Raw genomic sequence first — 20,389 nt, forward strand, 5'->3', positions numbered from 1 at the left:
TAAAATAGGATGATAAAGAAAGGGACGTAAATGAAATTGAAAGGGAAGGAGCACCCAATTATAAACCGCGGCTTAAAGGCAGTGGTATCAGGGCATGGGCTCTATAAGGACTTGGAAAGACTCCTTCACAGTTGGGAGAGAAGCTGAGGGCGAGTCTATGCTGTATACAGGGGAGTCTATATTAAAACGAATGGAATTCTTATGAACATTCAAGGCACCATGCACTACTATAGAAAGAATCATAAATTTTCTTTCATGAAAGTATTTCGGAGGTCCAGTCGCGCGCCGTTCTGTTACCTGAAGCGACTTCTTATCTCTTCAGTTGGTACCACCTCTCCCGAATAATCTGGAGTCGAGGGTTCTGGGCTTTGTAGTAATTTCCTCATTAGATTTGTTCCAAATGGTTCACGTAGCTGCATGAGACTACATTTCCCAGGAGCCTCCCGGGCCGGTTGTTTGCTAGTCCCTCATCCGGACTTCCGGCGTCCTTGTGATCCTCTGGGCCAATCGGGAGGCTAAGGATTGCCGGTTCCCGCACTCTGATTGGTGCATTCGACTAGAGAGCCTGGGTTCAAATTTTCAACGGTACTGAATGAAGTCCCGCGTCGGATCTTCCGGACGCTCGGTTGTCAGAGCTGAGGTGAGGTGAGCTTTGGAGAGAAACGGGGACCAGCTGGGGTGCGGCCTGCCGTTTCCCTGATTTTCGAAAGGCTGGAGGCCGCCAAACCCGGAGCGCCTCCAAGCGCCTCTTGCCCCGGGCTTCAGAGGCGGTCGAATTGTGTGGGCGCCGCCCTGGCCAGGCGGGAAGGTAGTCGGGCTTCGGACGACCCTTCTCTTGGTGGCACAGGATTTTCCAGCGAAGTGTGTCCCGACAGAGACTAGCGGGCTGCATCTGGAGGTAGAGGCCGTGGCCGGCCCTGGGAAATACGGGGAAGTAGCGGTTGCGGGAGGCTGTAAGCTAGTAATGGTAACGACCATTGTTACCACGCACAAATGAAATAAGCTTTCACTGGGTTACGCACTCTGCGTGCGTTTTCTCACTTAATTGTCCCACGAAGCCAATGAAGCAGGTCCTATTCTTAGTCCCACTTTTTAGAGGAGGAAACTGAGGCCCACAATCCAGATTTCAAGAAATGGATGAAACAGTAGCCCCGCCCTCAAGAAGGGTGGCTTTGGTGGAGGAAAACAGATGTGGTCGCAAGACGACTACATTTAAAAACTATTGTGTAAGAATAGGAAGGTAATTGCGGGAATTTCGTTCCAATTGGAGTTGTCTTTTTGTTTGGGATTTAAAATTCATCCTGTTTTATCTAGATCTGCAACGAATACCTAGGTATCACTGCCTTTCTAATTTCCTGTCCTAGAACATTTATAGACTGAAGAGGAAAGGACAAAGGTGAACCAGACTATAATATGGTAGGACTGTTCTGCCCCCTTTCCCTTGATGTGTGGTGTCTTTGTCTCGCATACAGTTTTCCCATAGTTAAATCCGAAGGGCTTGCCCCAATCGGCCCTGCTTAGAACCAGACAGCACTGAGGGCTCTGCTGATTTTGCTCAGAAGTCATTGCTTTATGTACTCCTAGGTTCATTCAGCTTTACCTTCTCTTGACATGCTAAGGCCTTTCTTATCTTATCCTTATTTCATCAGGATTTGAATTATTGAGTGCTATAATAAGGATATTCTTGGGTTGTGGTCTCAATGTATCCTACCCCCTGTCAAGCCACCCCTATATCACCCTTGGTGGTTTTGGAGTATCACTGTTAGGCTCAGTATTAAGTTGCCACTCTCAGGATAAAAATTTCTGTGGCTCCCAGTGCACTTAGCTAATTAATTGATTTTTGAGGGTGTACTGTGTGCTCAGATTGATGTTAGATACTCTGGATATTCAGATGTATGATGTTCTCATGGGTTTTCTGGTATGCTTGAGGACAGAAGACTGATTCAAATTCACAAGTGACTATCTGAACAAGAAATGACAGCATTGGAGTACTGTAGTGTTATGTATTGTAGGTGCCGGCAAGGTAGAGGTGAGGGAGATCAGTGAGGCTTAAGACAGGCAAGGATGTCTTTGTGAAGCAGATGGGACCCCAACTGGTTCTTGATAAGCAGAGTTTGGTTAGATAAGAACTAGAACAGTCTTGGTGCACAGAAATTGCCCACTTACTATCTGCTGAATTGGATAGGCAGGAGGGCATTATCTCAATTGACTACAAAATTGCAGGTATGAAAAACTGGATGTATTCAACTAGGTTGATAAATTTGTTTAGACTTTTGGGGCACCTAGGTGACTCAGTCAGTTAAGGGTCTGCCTTCGGCTCAGGTTGTGATCCCAGGGTTCTGGGATCCTGTCCCACATCAGGCTCCGTGCTCATCAGGCTCATCAGGCTCCCTCTCCCTATGCTGCTTCCACTCTCTCACTCTCTCTGTCAAATAAATGAATGCAATCTTTAAAAAGCAACTTTATAACTTTTAATAAAATAGGGTGGTTTTGGCCAGCCTTATGCTTATGTCTGTATATTCCAAGCTTAATAAAATAAACTTATCCTACATTTGCAATTAGGCTTCTCCACGAGACAGGATTATGTGAGAAAGTCCTTCATTTTTTGTTTAGGTGCCAGATGTTCAAAGTTCTTCCATATTACTTACATATTTTTTTCTTCAGCCTTACCTGGGTCTCTTCCCTCATTCTTTTTGAATTGCTGGGGAAGGAAAGAAAAAGGAGAGCTCTAAATGCCCTTTGGCAAACTGAATTGTCTTTGCAATGAGTAAAGTTAGGAAATAGAATTGACTACTAGGAGACTGAACAGCCCAAACAATTCTATGAATAGGTCTGTATTTGAGACAGAGATCTAGAGATCAGTGGTTGGAGGTACTTGGTGCAAAAAGAATGGATAGCTGGGAGGGGTTCTAGTTATGTTCATTTGCATAGAGAGATTTGATTGGGAAGAAATTACAGATTAGTGGGAAAGGAGTTTACTTTGGAAATGTTTAAAAAATACAATTAAAAAAGATAATAAAAGTTTTTTTTTTCTCTCCATATTACAAGTATGCCTACTATCGGTCCTGATGTTTGAATAACACAGAAGTGTACACTATTACCCTTGGTGTCAGTGTTCCTAAATTGCGAATTTGGAAAGTTAGTTTTAAAGTGTGAGTATATAATATTAAAGACACCACGAGACAGCAATGTATACTCAAAACATAAGCTGAAACAACAATTAACTTTGGGGTAGATTTATACTATTCATTTATTTATTTAAGATTTTATCCATTTATTTGACACACAGAGAGAGACACACACAGAGAAAAAGACACAGCGAGAGAGGGAATACAAGCAGAGGGAGTGGGAGAGAGAAAAGCAGGCTTCCCCATGCAGGGAGCCTGAAGCGGGGCTTGATCTCAGGACCCTAGGATCATGACAGGAGCTGAAGGCAGACGCTTAACCACTGAGCCACCCAGGTGCCCCAGATTTATGCTATTTAGACCTTAGCTCCTAGAGGCACTCTTTGGTTTTGAGAGGGGTAATCTTTGGTGTTTTATAGCCTTTTCCTATTCTCTGTTAACCATTTTTACTACAGAGAACATGAACCTGTTCTATCATTTTTCTGTTTCTTCTAGGTTCTTTTTTAAAAAATTAATTAATTTTTATTTTTTAAAGAATTTTTTTAAGGTTTTATTTATTCATTTAACAGAGAGGGAGAATACAAACAGGGAGAGCAGCAAGCAGAGTGGGAGGGAGAAGCAAGCTGTCTGCTGAGCCAGGAGCTGGATGTAGGACTTGATCCCAGCACCCTGGGATCACCACTTGAGCCAAAGGCAGCCACTTAACAAACTGAGCCACCGAGCGTGCTATCCAGGTTCTTGATAAAAAGTACTTGTTAGACTTCAGCATTTCAGAAGACATGTGAAAAGTATATTGCCACTCTGAATCAAGCCCGTAGGCAGGTGGACTGACGGATTAAACCACAGGTAAGGCTGTGTCCAAAGTGAGTTACATTAAAAAGGGATAAGAAGAACATTAATAATTACCATCAAAAGTGTTTAATATATCTTCAAAAGTAACATACTTTGGAAAAAAATTTATTTAATACGAAAAAGCAAAAGAAAGAACTATCCCTCACTATCGTACTTCTCAGATAAATTATTGCTAACATTTTGATAGATTTCTTTCCAAATTTTTCTGTGCCCATATTTGGTTTTAAATATTAAAAAAATTTCATTATATTTTTCAATATAATAATTAGGTTATGAGCATTTTTTCATTTCGTTAAAATTTGCTACAACATTTTAAGATTTTTGTCAGAGCGAGAGAATGAGAGAGCGTACACAAGCAGGGGGAGCAGCAGTTAGAGGGAGAAGCAGATTCTCTGCTGAGCAAGGAGCTCGGATGCAGGACTCTATCCCAAGACCCTGGGATCCTGACCTGAGCGGAAGGCAGATGCTTAACCAGCTGAGCCACCCAAGCATCCCTCTACAACATAATTTTAATAGCTATGTGGTATTCCATTATATGGTTCTGCCACAGTATTTTATGCAGTGAAATCATTGGTCAAAGATTGCATATTTATTTATTTATTTATTTAACAGACAGAGATCACAAGTAGGCAGAGAGGTAGGCAGAGAGAGAGGAGGAAGCAGACTCTCTGCTCAGCCTGATGAGGGGCTCGATCCCAGGTCCCTGGGATCATGACCTGAGCTGAAGGCAGAGGCTTTAACCCATTGAGTCACCCAGGTGCCCCGAATGCATATATATATTTTTAAGATTGAATTTATTTATTTAACATAAATAGATTATGTCAAAATGTCAAAATTTATTTGACAGATAGATCACAAGTAGGCAGAGAGGCAGGCAGAGAGAGGAAGGGAAGCAGGCTCCCTGCTGAGCAGAGAGCCCTATGTGGGGCTTGATACCAGGACCCTGGGACCACGACCTGAGCCGAAGGCAGAGGCTTTAACCCACTGAGCCACCCAGGTGCCCCCTGAATGCATTTTTTTTTTTAAAGATTTTATTTATTTTATTTGACAGAGAGAGAGATCACAAGTAGGCAGAGAGGCAGGCAGAGACAGAGGGGGAAGCAGGCTCCCTGCTGAGCAGAGGGCCCGATGTGGGGCTCGATCCCAGGACACTGAGATCATGACCTGAGCCGAAGGCAGCGGCTTTAATCCACTGAGCCACTCAGGCGCCCCCTGAATGCATATTTTTAAGACACGGGTACATAACACCAAATTGCCTCATAAGAAAATAATGCTGATTTACATACCCACTTAATAGTGTATATTTTACACAGGCATAAATTTATATTTTAAAAGTATGTGATACAGTCACATGGTACAAAACTCAAAATAGTATAAAAAGTTTTATAGTTAAAAATCTTACAGCCTTGTCACTGACACTTGCTGGCATCCCGTAAGCAATTGCTTTCTGAGATTCTTGGGTACCTGTGTATCTACATCCCAAGAGGGATACCTTTTGTGTTTTTCTTTTTGGTTTGTTTTTTAAAGATTTTATTTATTTATTTGAGATGGTGAGAGAGGGAACACAGTATGGGGAGTGGGAGAGGGAGAAGCAGGTTTCCTGCTGATCAGGGAACCTGATGCGGGGGTCAATCCTAGGACCTGGGCATCACGACCTGAGCCGAAGGCAGACGCTTAACAACTGAGCCACCCAGGTGCCCTGCAAGGAGGATACCTTTTGAAGGATGTAAAAATCTCCTTAAGACTGTGTGATTGAGATTTCACTAGGAATGTATGCAGCCCCACTATCAACCCTTACAAACTCTTTGGCTTCTTACTATTGAAACAGCAAAACACTTTGATATTCTGCAGAGATTTCCTAATATTCTTCAAAGATTTCCTTTTAGTATTCTACTTTGTGTCTTTATTTGGCTTGAAGGTAAATGGCATCATTGATTTTTAATCCAGGTTTTATTAGTTGTTTAAGAGTAGGTTAGGGTTTGTAGAGTTGTACAGATAAGTTAAATAAAGCAGAACTGAGTTCGTAAGCCATAACTCAAAAGTTCGGGAGAGAAATGATAAAAAGTATATGTGCTTGAGGTTTCTGGACAGTGATGAATTACAACAAGTGTCCATGTGTCCTGTGCTGACTTCTAAGTGCTTGGACAGTGAAGGATTGTCATTGGATTTTAAATTGACCCAATTTTGGAAGCTTCATGCATCTGTTTCTGTAAACAGATCCAATTTCAACATAGAAGTTAGCAAACATAAATGTGGAAACACAAAGTCCATTAACTTCCTTTAGACTTAGTTTGTGACTTTGATTAACAGTTGAAATTGCATGCTGGATTATGTTGCCATTTACTGACTCCTGCTAATCCCTTATGTACAAAAAAAATGTAGGTGTTTTTTAGCTGCGTAAGATGAAAATAACTCTATTTAACTTGTGGTACGGTAACAGGATCTCTTATCCCTTGTGAAAGTAGGAGAGGGTGTGCCTGGGAAAATGGCACCATTTGGGATGGGACCATTTAACTAATAGACTTCTAATGAAGTCTTGACTTACTTTTACTCTATTATATTACCAGTTGTTTAACTCATGATTTTTCTTCCAGTAGAAATAGGTACAGTGCAGCTCACAAAGTGGATAGTGAAGTGCTTGAGAGCATTTGTCACATCAAAGTCTTTGTTTTGTTTAGGAGCTGCTAGCTGCTATGTCAACCTTGCTTAGAATGCACCCTTTTGCAGATTTCCCCCACTTCCTCTGAATCTGCATCTTTTGATTTATAGAGGTTGTCAAGTCTAGTTATTTTTGGTTTGAGAGTGAAGAGGAATAGGACATGATGGAGGTTAATTTCTAATGAATGTGGAAACAAGTTGCATTGCTTCTTTTGCAATCTTCCTCAATTATGTGCTTCTCCCACATTTGTTTCCCATTTCCATTTATCTTTTTCCTTAGAAAAAGTCAGTATGCATCCTTAGCTTGTAGAACTCTGCAGGATTGTCTGTATCTTTTTGTTGCTGTTGTTCTTTGCGCATATCTTTTCTCCTTTTTAAAAAAGTTTTTGACAAGTATAGTTGACACACAATGCTACATTAGTTTCAGTTTACAACAGTGATTCAACATCTCTGTAGCTTATGCTATGCTCACCACTGTCTATTTTTTTTTTTTTAAGATTTTTAAATTTATTTCTTTGACAGAGATCACAAGTAGGCAGAGAGGCAGGCAGAAATAGAGGGGGAAGCAGGCTCCCTGCTGAGCAGAGAGCCTGATGTGGGACCCTGGGACCATGACCTGAGCTGAAGGCAGAGGCTTAACCACTGAGCCACCCAGGTGCCCCCACTGTCTGTATTTTTAAGCATCACTTCCACCAGCTCCCCTTCTCTGGACTTCCACAGTGATCTTGGTTTTTTCCCCCTTTTTAGCAAAGATCACCCTGTATCACAATTGTCTGTAGTCTCCACTCAAATATGAATTTAAGATTTTATTTATTCATTTGAGAGACAAAGATCACAAGTAGGCAGAGAGGCAGGCAGAGAGAGAGGAAGGGAAGCAAGCTTCCCGCCAAGCAGAGAGCTCGACTTGGGGCTGGATCCCAGGACCCTGAAATCATGACCTGAGCGGAAGGCGAGGCTTTAACCTACTGAGCCACCCAGGCGCCCCTCAAATATGAGTTTCTTTTTTTTCTTTTTTTTTTTTTTAAAGATTTTTTATTTATTTGATAGACAGAGATCACAAGTAGGCAGAGAGGCAGGCAGAGAGAGAGAGAGGGAAGCAGGCTCCTTGCTGAGCAAAGAGCCCGATGCGGGACTCGATCCCAGGACCCTGAGATCATGACCTGAGCCTTCGGTAGCGGCTTAACCCACTGAGCCACCCAGGCGCCCAAATATGAGTTTCTTAAGGGAAGAGATTATATATATCCTTTTATTTATTTATTTATTTATTTTTTTTTTAAAAGATTTTATTTATTTATTTGACAGACAGAGATCGTAAGTAGGCAGAGAGGCAGGCAGAGAGAGGAGGAAGCAGGCTCCCTGCTGAGCAGAGAGCCCGATGCGGGGCTCGATCCCAGGGTCCTGGGATCATGACCTGAGCCGAAGGCAGCGGCTTAACCACTGAGCCACCCAGGCGCCCCTATTTATTTATTTTTAAAAAATGATATTTATTTGACAGACAGCAAGTGAGGGGACACAAGCAGGGGGAGTGGGAGAGGGAGAAGCAAACCACTCTGAGCAGGGAGCCTGATGTGGGGCTTAATCCTGGGATGCTGGGATCATGACCTGAACTGAAGGTAGATGCTTAATGACTGAGTGACCCAGGAGCCCCTATATGTATTCTTTTAGTCTTTGTTCTCTGGAAACAAAAATGAGCTGTATGATACGATGATGGCTTTTAATAGGCAGTTCTAAAAGGAACCTAAGTAGTTCATAATATGGGAGAGCCTTTTTCCTCAGTTCTGTTGTAGGATTATTGGTCTGAAAGAGCTATTTCTTCACTCAGAATATTTCTAGTTTTGCAGGAGTCTAGAGCTGTGGTAGATTTAGATAATTTTGAAATGTGAAGCTGGTTCTCTTGCTTGGCAGTCTTATTTGTTTGGGGGAATGTGGTTGACGCATGTGCCTTTTTTCTTTCCTTTTTTTTTTCAGTGAGACCTGTTGACAGAAATTCAATCTTGATTAAGGGGTGCAGGAAGGTATCCAGTTCCCATCATGCCTGGGGCTCTCTCATTTAAACAGTTGGCCCAGGCCCTGGGCTGTTCCTTTTCCCACTAGGCCTTGTGCTTTTTTAATTTTTGAAGGTTTCACATCTTAATTTTATTATTTGTGGGAGAAGCAGCTTGGTGAAACCGGCATAACCCAGTAGTTACTTTTGGTTTTGTTCATGTACTTGTGCTGTCACCTTTTATTGAAGAGTCAGACTTCTCAGTATATATACATTTTGTTTACTTGTTCCCTTTTTAGTAGGGTTGGTAGGGATGATCTCCTGAGTTGCTCATACTAGACCAAAAGATAGCTTAAAAGAAGCTTTTTAGGGGCACCTGGGTGGCTCAGTGGGTTAAAGCCTCTGCCTTCAGCTCAGGTCATGATCTCCGGGTCCTGGGCTCTGCTCAGTGGGGAGCCTGCTTCCCCCCCAACCCCCGCCTGCCTCTCTGCCTACTTGTGATCTTTGTCTCAAATGAATAAATAAAATCTTTAAAAAAAAAAAAAAAGCTTTTAAAAAAAGAGGTAATGTTAGAAAAATAGTATTTTGGTTTTAAAGTTTTAGCTAAATAAAGATTAGGCATATTTAAGTTTGCGCCCCTTGCCTTTTGACCCCCATCAATCAAATGCACTCTTAGACCTCAAAAGATATCCCTCCATCTGATTAAATACCCTCCTCTTTGTCTCTTTTACTCTAGAATATCCACTGAGAGGTTCAGACTAACTTCCATCTTATGCAAAGGAAAAACTATATGCAAGAATACAAACTAAGAAAAAGAGAAATTAAGGGGTGGTGTTTTACTTAGGGGATGATTCAGCTCAGAGCTTTCCCAGTGTATTTAGAATAGGATTCTTAATTTACCAGTATTCTTTTGTGAACAGTTTTTCAGGAATACTTATAGTTATATGTAAAGCAGAGTTAATATTTGCATTTGTCTGACAGATTAGTATGATTCGGTTACATACTTCATCTTTGAAGTAATGTTATAGGAAAAATCTGTTCATTATAGCAACTCTAGATTTTTGGAATCTCACAGATCTGGTCTTAAAATTCAACACAGCTACATACTAGTTGGTAATCTTGGAGTAGGTTAATTACTGTGAACCTGTTTCCTTATTTGTAAAATGGTGATGATGATATCTACCTTGTATATTGTTGATGAATTTTAAATGAGATGATTTATATCCAGTGCCTGGCACAGTGCTTGGCCTATAGTAAACAGTATTTGGAAGTTATTATCTACAAATGGTTTTATCCCTTGTTCCTTAACATTTCCTATTGAGCTACATAAATATCTATCTTTTAAATAAATAAGAGAGTAAATAAATAAAAACAAACAAATAAATACATAAAAATACACACACACAAAGAGGGGTGCCTGACTGGCTCAGTTGATAGAGCACATGGCTCCTGATCTTGGGGTTGTGAATTTGAGCCACATGTTGGGCACAGAGATTATCTAAAGAAAAAAATCAGTAAATATGAGAGGTAGTAGATCTGAGTTCAAAGGCTGGCTCTGCTACTTCATAGCTGTGTGGCCATGAATAAGTAAGTAGTAAGTCTCTCCTTGCCTCAGTTTTCTTACCTGTAAAATGAAGATAATAATAGTACTTAAACTTCACAGGATTATTGGAGGATTTAGTTAGTTAATACATGTAAAACGCTGTGGAAACAGTGTCTGGCATGCCATAAGTACTCAATAATTAATAACTATTATTATTTTTAACTTTTTTCAAGTTTATATACTTTTTATTAAGTCAATACCGAGGAGCATTTTTTTTTTTAAGATTTTTTATTTATTCATTTGACAGACAGAGATCACAAGTAGGCAGAGAGGCGGGCAGAGAGAGAGAGGAGGAATCAGGCTCCCTGCAGAGCAGAGAGCTCGATTCGGGGCTCGATCCCAGAATCCTGGGATCATGACCTGAGCTGAAGGCAGAGGCTTTAACCCACTGAGCCACCCAGGCGCCCCATCGAGGAGCATTTTGTTTTTATACAGAGACAATTAAAAAAAGAAAGGATGGATAACATTTGGATAAGTGAAGTTAGTAGCCAATTTATAGACCACATAAATGGGAAACGTTATTTCCAAAAATCAAGAGGTTTAGCAATTATTGCTGGATTACCAAAAGTACTTAATTAATAAAAAATTCCAGAAAGCCTAGTGACTTATGGACTGTATATATCAATTTAGGGGGAAAAAATACTGCTTAACTAGTTCTTTTTTTTTTTTTTTTTTTTTTGACAGAGAGAGATCACAAGTAGGCAGAGAGGCAGGCAGAGAGAGAGAGAGGAGGAAGCAGGCTCCCTGCTGAGCAGAGAGCCCGATGCGGGACTCGATCCCAGGACTCTGAGATCATGACCTGAGCCGAAGGCAGCGGCTTAACCCACTGAGCCATCCAGGCGCCCTGCTTAACTAGTTCTTTAAACTGAAAAGGTATATACATTTATAAAACATTCAAAGAGTATAAAAGTTCATATAGTGAAAAATCTTCCTCTGACCCAGAACTCCTAGCTCTCTTCTCAGACCCAAATACTGTTAACACTTTTATGTCTCCTTACACAATAGTCTTATGTGTGAACAAAGGTATATATGAGTCCCTCTGCTTCTTTTTAACATGAATAGGAGTATGCACTTTAATGTTTTGCTTTTCTTAATAGCTCTTGGAGCTCACTGTGTACACATATCATCACATATGCAAAGTTACCTAATATTAAAGTTACTTAATAGGGGCACCTGGGTGGCTCAGTGGGTTAAAGCCTCTGCCTTCGGCTTGGGTCATGGTCCCAGGGTCCTGGGATGGAGCCCTTTGTCGGGCTCCCTGCTTGGCGGGAACCCTGCTTCCTCCTCTCTCTCTGCCTGCTTCCCTGCCTACTTGTGATCCCTGTCTGTCAAATAAATAAATAAAATCGTTAAAAAAAAGATAAAGTTACTTAATATTTTATTATATGATTGTGCCTTAATTTATTCAACCAGTCTTCTATTGGTGGAACTTTGGTTTTTAGTTTTTTGGCTTTTATGAACAATACTATAGTATGTTTACATTTGGCAAGCTCTGTCAAAAAGAAAAATACAGTTGTCCTCCAAAGAGCATAGCTGTTTAGCTCCATAATTAAAAAGAAAGAAGAATGTGAGGGTTAAATTTGAATACTTTCCAGGTAGTTTTCAGTAGCATGCTTTGGTGGAAGTCATGATTTTTAGGAAGCTAATTAGAGTTGTTGCATATTACATTCCTGCCTCTTCCCTCCCCCAACTTTGGTAGTCTTCATTACATTCCTGCCTGGGAAGGGTTCCCAGTGACCTGGGTTAGGCATTAAGATCATGGGAATCCAAGATTTTCCCATGTCTTCCAGCATGTTTGTTCACAAGAACAGGAAAACTTACTCCTTGCAGCAGGGGAATTTTAACCACTGTCAGTCACTGGGGAATCTTTCAGTGAGGGTCCTTTGAATACAAATGTGGTCAAGGAGAGGAGAGGTATCAGGTCTAAAGGCAGTGATGATACTGTAAGAACAGTAATGTATTTTATAGCACTCGAAATGCTTTCTCGTTTGCTTATGGGAAGTAGGTAGGTAGAAAGGTGGAGTGACTTGCCTTTGTCCTATGTATCTAGCAAATGCCAGAGACAGGTCTAGAAATCTGGACTTCTATGTTAGTTGGGATTGTTTTGGGCTATAAATGACAGAAAATGTGACTATAATGACTTATACAAAAAGTATTATTGTCTGGAGGTACGTGGTTGCTGATATTTGATCAGTGGTCAGGTCAGTGGCTCAGCAATGTCAGGTCCAGTGTTATTTACTTGGCCATCCACTTGTTTTCATGAGCTGCTATATCTCTAGCCATTGCATTTGCAAGAAGAAAGGTGAAGGAAGAGGGCAGGAACAAGGCTGTGGTTGTATGAGCAAAGTAAGTTTTCCTGCGAATCCCTCAGCAAATTCCTGCTTTGTTCTCATTGGCCAGAACTGTCCATGGCCACTCCAAGCCTGGAAGGTAGTGATCAAGGTGGTGACTTTCATTATAATGGTAGGTACTTCCTACTATTTAGATGATGCTCAAAGAAAAATATTTAATCATAGCTTAAGCTATATTAATTTCTAATTCTCTTTATACTTATAGCTTATGCAGTATAATTTAAATATTTTTAAAAGTTGAATGAAAGTTTATTTTTTGTTTTATTTATTTATATTTTTTAAAAAGATTTTATTTATTTATTTATTTGACAGAGACAGTGAGAGAGATCACAAGCAGGGGGAGCAGCAGAGGGAGAGGAAGAAGCAGGCTCTCCACTGAGCAGGGGGCCTGATATGGGGCTTGATCCCATGACCTTGGGATTATGACCTAAGCCAAAGGCAGATGCTTAGCCAACTGAGCCACCCAGGCACCCCTAAAACCTTTTTTTAAAGATTTTATCCCCCTCCCCTCCAGCAACACTCAGTTTGTTTCCTATGATTAAGGGTCTCTTGGGGCGCCTGGGTGGCTCAGTGGGTTAAGCTGTTGCGTTCGGCTCAGGTCATGATCTCAGGGTCCTGGGATCGAGTCCCACATCAGGCTCTCTGCTCAGCAGGGAGCCTGCTTCCCTTCCTCTCTCTCTGGCTGCCTCTCTGCCTACTTGTGATCTCTCTCTCTCTCTGTCAAATAAATAAATAAATAAATAAATAAATCTTTAAAAAAAAAAAAGGGTCTCTTATGGTTTGTCTCCCTCTCTGGTTTCATCTTGTTTTATTTTTTCCTCTCTTCCCCTATGATCCTCTGCTGTTGTTGTTTTTCCAAAGATTTTATTTATTTGACATAGAGAGAGATCACAAGCAGGCAGAGCAGCAGGCAGAGGGAGAGGGGGAAGCAGGCTCCCTACTGAGCAGAGAGCCCAACATGGGACTTGATCCCAGGACCCTAAGATAATGACCTGAGCCGAAGGCAGAGGCTTTAACCCACTGATCCACCCACTCTGTTTTGTTTCTTAAATTCCACTTATTAGTGAAATCATATGATAATTATCTTTCTCTGATTGACTTATTTTGTTTAGCATGATATAATTTAAATATTACATACCATCTTATTTATTGGGTGTGCCAGGACCTTAGCTCCTATCTAGATTTAAGTTCCTTTGTATCTGAGATTATATCTACTTTGTATGAGACAGAGTCTTATCCTTGGGTATTAGTGAGAAAGGAGCTCCAGTATCGTCAAGCCCGTATCTTCAGGCCCCTGGCGAGTGTATAGTAAGAGTGGACTGCTAACAAATAGCTTATTGAGTTAAATTGAACAATGAAAGTAGAAATAGGGGAAAGTGAAAAATTTAGAATGAGAATAATAAGGACTCCCCTATTCAGGGCAAAAGACAATGGAGAATGGATCTACTAGGATATACAGTACTATTATGCAGTTAAAGGCCTTATGTTAATATGCTTCTCTAATTCACAGGGTGAGAGGGCAGAATCAAATGTGGAAAGAACATTGTAAAGGAGTTAGGAGCCTCTGTTCTAGATCTACTTCTGCCATTATAAAACTGTGTGATATTGGGCAAGTCATTTCTCTCTTCAGCTTCCTCTTGTAGGATGGGAATAATAATTGCTGAATTGTTGAGAGTATTAGAAATAATATGAATTTAGTACTTCATGGCACCTGGTACATATAATAAGTGCCTTTGGTTAACTGTTTTTACCATGATTGTTAGTATTTCTGTCATGTGACCTTGAAAGAGCCTTTTTACATTAAGTAAACCAAGTATTTAGTAGAACAAATATTTCTGAAGTACCTTCTGAATTACCCCAGTCCACTGAGAGAAGCTAATGAAATATTGGCCAAACCACTGAGCAGTGAAGTTGGGTGTAACTAAGCTCACAATTTATCTCAGAGAATAGGGATGGTGGTATAATATAAAGAAAATGAGCACTGAGAGTTATTAGTGCCCAGAACTGGTGATGGTTTGGGGAACTGGCATACCTCTCTGGTAATACAAGTAACTATTGCTCTTTAGAGGAGCATTTCCACATAAATGAAGCCATTCCATTTTTTTTTTTTTTTAAGGTTTTACTTGTTTATTTGAGAGAGAGAACAAGCTGGTGGGGGGTAGGTAAAGGATCTGAGGGAGAGGGAGAAACAGACTCCCTGCTGAGCAGGGAGCCTGATACAGGGCTCCATCCCAGGACCCTGGGACCATGACCTGAGCCTAAGACAGACACTCAACTGACTGAGCCACCCAGGCACCCCGGATAGTCTTCTAGTAGTGTCTTTAAAGCGAAAATATTGGGAAATACCTAAAAATATGGGATAAGTAAATTACGGCACAGTCATCAATTGATAAAATACCTGTATGTATTGACATGAAAAACATTCAAAATATGTGAAGCAGATTCATATATATGTGTGTATATGTATAGAAAGAGAATGAGAGAGAGAGATAGGTTGAAATAGTGTGGCATTGTAGATTATTATTTTAATAAAAGGTGTTTTTGTGATCTAATTTCTTTAATGAGCATGCATTTTTATAATAAAATAAAGGCTTAAAGAAGATACTTAATAAATGTATATTCAAGGGGCACCTGGGTGGCTCAGTGGGTTAAAGCCTCTGCCTTTGGCTCGGGTCATGGTCTCAGGGTCCTGGGGTCGAGCCCCACGTCGGGGTCCTGGGGTTGAGCCCCACGTCGGGCTCTCTGCTTGACGGGGAGCCTGCTTCCTCCTTCTCTGTCTCTCTGCCTGCCTCTCTGCCTGCTTGTGATCTCTGTCAAATAAATAAAATCTTAAAAAAAAGTTTATAAATATAAATTCAAGTGATTACTGGTATCTACTTCTCTTCCAAGATACAGAATACTTTAAGTACATGTTGTTCCCTGGATGAAGACAAATGGCTCACTGAGTTTCATAGGGAAATTATTTGCCAATGAGTGTGCCCTTCAGGCTGTTTTTCAGACTACTTTCAGATATTTTCTTAACCACAGAGGGCTAGAGTGGGGATTGACTTTAAACCCACACAGGTTTCTACAGGGCAGTGTAGAACTTTGTATATAGGAATATGGATGGGCCCCATCTTTGATCCTTTGATCTAATTGGCATGTGCCTTTTTTTTTTTTTAAAGATTTTATTTTTAGCAGTCTCTACACCCAATGTAGGGCGTGAACCTATAACCCCGAGATCAAGAGTCACATTCTCTACCTACTTAGACAGCTAGGCATCTCCTTTTATGTATTTCTTAAAGTTTTTCTTTTCATGCTCAGGAATAGTATTTTTATGAATATATTTCTAAGGAAAGAAAGCCTGTAGTTGGCAAAATATATTGAGCTCTTACTATATATAAGATCCTGTTCTAAGTACCTTGATGGATGAGGTATATACAAGTGAGTAAAATCCATCCTTGTTCTCAGGAACTTACAGTCTTCTATGAGAGGCATTTGTATAGTTAACTAACATAAAATTGGATGGTAAACAAAGCACTATGGTTTTGGAGAGGCAACAGTTCGTATGATAGGTGAAGCGTGGGAAAGTTTGTAGAGAATTAAATTGAACTTTGAATGATGAGTAAGATTTTATCATTTATTTATTTATTTACGATTTTTATGTATTTATGACAGAGATAGTGAGAGAAGGAACACAAGCAGGGGGAGCTAGATGGGGAGAAACAGGCTCCCTGTTGAGCAGGGAGCCTGATATGGGGCTTAATCCCAAGACCCTGGGATCATGACCTGAGTCGAAGGTAGATGCTTACCGGCTGAGCTTCCCAGGTGCCCCAATGAGTAAGATTTTAGTTGGTAGGTATAAAATTTAATGGCGTGTTTTAGAAATTTAATTATTCAAGACAGAAATTGTATTATTCAGGGCTGAGAGAGAGAAAGAGAGTAAATTGAATATTGGAGAGGCTAGAAGTGAGAAAATGGTAGATTGAGGGAAAATAAAATAATTAATGTAAAACACCCAATATGGTGCCTGCCTGGCATGTTGTAGGTACTCATCAAACTTTGCCTCTTTCTAATTCCAACATATTTATCTCAAGGGGTGTCTTCAAGTTCCCAAAAAAGAAAAGTTGTCTTTGGGGTGCCTGACTGACGCCGTCAGTAGAGAATGCGACTTTTCGTCTTGGGATTTGAGCCTCACGTTGGGTGTAGACATTGCTAAAAAAACAAAACAAAAAAAAACAACAAAAAAACTTTAAAAAAGAAGAAAAAGAGGAGCGCCTGGGTGGCTCAGTGGGTTAAAGCCTCTGCCTTCAACTCAGGTCGTGATCCCAGGGTCCTGGGATCAAGCCCCGCATCAGGCTTTCTGCTGAGCAGGGAGCCTGCTTCCCCACTCTCTCTGCCTGTCTCTCTGCCTACTTGTGATCTCTGTCAAATAAATAAATAAAATCTTTAAAAAAAAAAAAAAGAAAAGAAAAAGAAGTTAACTTTTATTTATTTGCTTGTTTATTTATTTATTTGACAGGAATCACAAGTAGGCAGAGAGGCAGGCAGAGAGAGAGGGGTCGGGAAGCAAGCTCCCTGCTGAGCAGAGAGCCCAACAAGGGGCTGGATCTGAGGTCCCTGAGACCATGACCTGAGCCAAAGGCATAGGCTTAACCCACTGAGCCACTCAGGTGCCCCAGAAGTTGACTTTTAGTTTGGTTTGCAAAGTTAGGCAACTTGTCCAGATCATTTTCAGAATTGCACATGTAGTAGTAAAGGCAAAGTACCTGCTGGGGAACCAGTGCCTTAGATTAATGTACAACTGAGTTTCTGAACCATTTCTTTCATTAGAAGGTGATCTGTTGAAAGAAGTGACACAAGTACTGGGGAAAATCTGCTCTTCGGTGCCAAGACAGGAGGGGACAATGTCACAAGTTAAAACTTCCTATTCCTATGACGCTCCCACGGACTTCATCAATTTTACCTCTTTGAATGATGAGGAAGATACCCAAAACATAGATTCTTGGTTTGGTAAGTGTTGACTTTCTCTGGCCATTCTAAGGGTTAGTGGCTTGCTTTGTTCTGAGTACCTTTCAAAAATTAGAAGGAATTGCAAGAAAATAACTAAAATATAAATTCTTGTTTATACCAAGATACTTTATCATCCATGATATATGATAGGAATAATTGAAATGCCCAGTATTTTGGAAATGGACTGTCAGTACAAATTAATGTAATTTTGCAGTTAAGAATGATAAGTGTTTAATATTTAGGGATATATGGGAAAATCCAGATGAAACAAAGTTCAGTGAAACTTTAGCATTCAGAACATTCTGTCGCAATGGCAGCCACATAAAAACTTGCTCTACTATCATTGGGCACAGAATATAATATTATAGCTAGGATATTGACATTTATAGAATCTACCTATCTTACTCAGATTTCCTTAATTTCACTTGTATTCATATTCATTTATGTAGTAAGTTCTATGCAATTTTTTTTTTTAAAGATTTTATTTATTTATTTGACAGAGAGAGATCACAAGTAGGCAGAGAGGCAGGCAGAGAGAGAGGAGGAAGCAGGCTCCCCGCTGAGCAGAGAGCCCGATGTGGGACTCGATCCCGGGACCCTGAGATCATGACCTGAGCTGAAGGCAGCGGCTTAATCCACTGAGCCACCCAGGCGCCCCAGTTCTATGCAATTTTTAATCATCTGTGTAGGTTTGTGTATCAACTCCCACTGTCAAGATATTGAACAGTTCTAACCGATCTAATATCACAAGGATTCTTGTGTTACTTTTTTGCAACTGCAGTTACCGCCCTTTTACTTCGCTTTACCAATTCTTTTTTGGCTGGGGGGATTATGCTACTTAGAACCCAATCCCCAAGCAGATGAGATCACCTGATGTTGGATAATGTGATTTGACACAAACTCTGACACCAGTCCAACAATAAATAAAGATAAGGTTATATTTTCATATTACTCTGTAATAATATGGTGAGATAACTGATATGTCAGGTTAGTAGTTCCTAGAATCTCTTCGTTTTTCTCTTTCTCATGTCTTTATCCTCCATATTAAAAGAAAATCAGTATGTAATGGGAGAAAAAAATGATTCTCTTGCAGCTGCACTTATTACGTATAATGCAGTATCCAAATGTGATGGCACATACCATTCTTTTTAATAGTATGCCGGGAGGATCCTGAGAGGAGGAATCTGTTGAAAGTGGTGTTGAGGAAGGGTGGAGAAGAGGGCCAGCTACCCTACAGGGGTGTTCTCTGTGTCTCTCTGCTTTACTGAAACCCCAAGGAGAAGTCTGGGTTGTCTATTCCTTTATCTAAGTTTCTTTAAAAAAAAAAAAAAAAAAAAAAAAAAAGAAATATTAGTACAAGACACTATTAAATATAATGTAGAAGAAAAATTAACCCTACTATTCTTTCAAAACCACTTTAGTTCTAATATATTATTTTCTAATTCTCTTCCAAATAATCGTATCTCTTTACATATTTGCAGTCAGGGTATGCATGCTCGGTGTTATTTGCTGGGCATCACCACATTCCTGAAGCTTCTGTCTGTTGATAGGCTTTTGGTAGAAGAGACGTTTCACTGCTTTGGGTTAACTTTTGGGCACAGCAGAACCTAAGATAAAATTCCCGAGAGAGCCTAGGTCTGTTCCATCCTTACACACCCACCTCTTGCCACTGTGGGTGAGGAACCTCAACTCAAATAGACCATAGTACTTCCCTTGTAAGCCCTGCAGATCTTAATAGCTACAGTTTTCTTTGAGAGGAACACGATGTATTAGGCCGGTTCATGCTTGTATGGTCCAAATGTGTATCAAAGTAAAAGTAAGTAGCTATTCACAATGCAGAGTCTGCACTTCTTTTCTATGATACATTGTTCAATGTTGCCAGTGTTTTAGTGGTAGTTTTGATAGTTTTTACAGTCTCTATCTCTGACGTATAATGTGTACTCATTTCTTTTTGATCACTAGAGCTTTGTACTTGCCAAATGAATTACAAGTGTACCAGTAGAAGGGTTTAGGCCCCATTTTAAAAAAATGTGCAGGGTACTGATTTATTTTACTTCCTTGCTGATTGTTTAAATGATGACACTCTTACCTTTTCACAGAGGAGAAGGCCAATTTGGAGAATAAGTTTCCTGGAAAGAATGGCATAGCAGGGCTTTTTCAGGGCAAAACCCCTCTGAGGAAGCCTAATCCTCAGCAAGCTATTGTCACGCCTTTGAGACCAGGTAAGAAAGATCATCTTAGAAAAAAGGTGCTTGGTAGAATGGTGAAACACTGTATTAAGAGCCAGAGGGATCTGGGGAATTACCTAAATGTTGTATCCTTTGGTTTATTATTGGTGAAGTGGGCTAATTCATTTCATGGTGAATGTGACACTAATGATGCACTATACTTTTTTTTTTTTTTTAATCTCTTAGAACTTAAGCTAACATTGACTTTTACTGCCAGATATATAACTCTTTTCTTTTTATGACAAGATTTAATCTAACCTGAGTCTGACTGGGAACAAAACAGCAGGAGAGAAGAACGTACTGTTTGCCATTGTACAAGGATTCTTTGAGTCATGCATCTGATTTTAAAAGATAATTGACATTTAGACTGGTGGTTACTAAGTCTGCAGAATATTGTCTGTTTGATCAGAACAAAAGAAGCATTTTTTTAAAGAACAAAAGCATTTTTAAAGAGATCATAAATACTTAAAAATTATACTTTTTTTGGAGTAATAGCTATATTTAGATATAATTCACCTGTACAAATCACCTAAAGTTACATTTCCGTGAGTTTTTTTTAAGATTTTTTTTTTTTTTTTTTAATTTGACAGACAGAG

General features: G+C 40.1%; 1 protein-coding gene across 15 annotated transcripts in view; it reads left to right on the plus strand.

Moving 5' to 3' along the window:
• The first annotated feature begins 539 nt into the window (after nt 1–539).
• Nucleotides 540–20,389, plus strand: part of TPX2 (TPX2 microtubule nucleation factor) — a 61,706-nt gene continuing 41,856 nt past the window's right edge. Inside the window, exons 1-5 of one of the 15 annotated variants that reach the window (XM_082745820.1) lie at nt 594–640; nt 1,365–1,416; nt 3,885–3,971; nt 17,386–17,565; nt 19,665–19,787. In XM_082745820.1, the coding sequence (XP_082601946.1) occupies nt 17,460–17,565; nt 19,665–19,787 (229 nt within the window). In that variant the 5' untranslated portion in view covers nt 594–640; nt 1,365–1,416; nt 3,885–3,971; nt 17,386–17,459. Of the gene's footprint in view, nt 899–1,364; nt 1,417–3,694; nt 3,972–17,385; nt 17,566–19,664; nt 19,788–20,389 lie in introns of all 15 variants that reach the window. The other 14 variants (XM_082745819.1, XM_082745828.1, XM_082745821.1 and 11 more) reach the window with 14 other exon arrangements.

This window comes from Mustela nivalis, assembly GCF_964662115.1.
Source record: "Mustela nivalis genome assembly, chromosome: 8".
NCBI lineage: Eukaryota > Metazoa > Chordata > Mammalia > Carnivora > Mustelidae > Mustela > Mustela nivalis.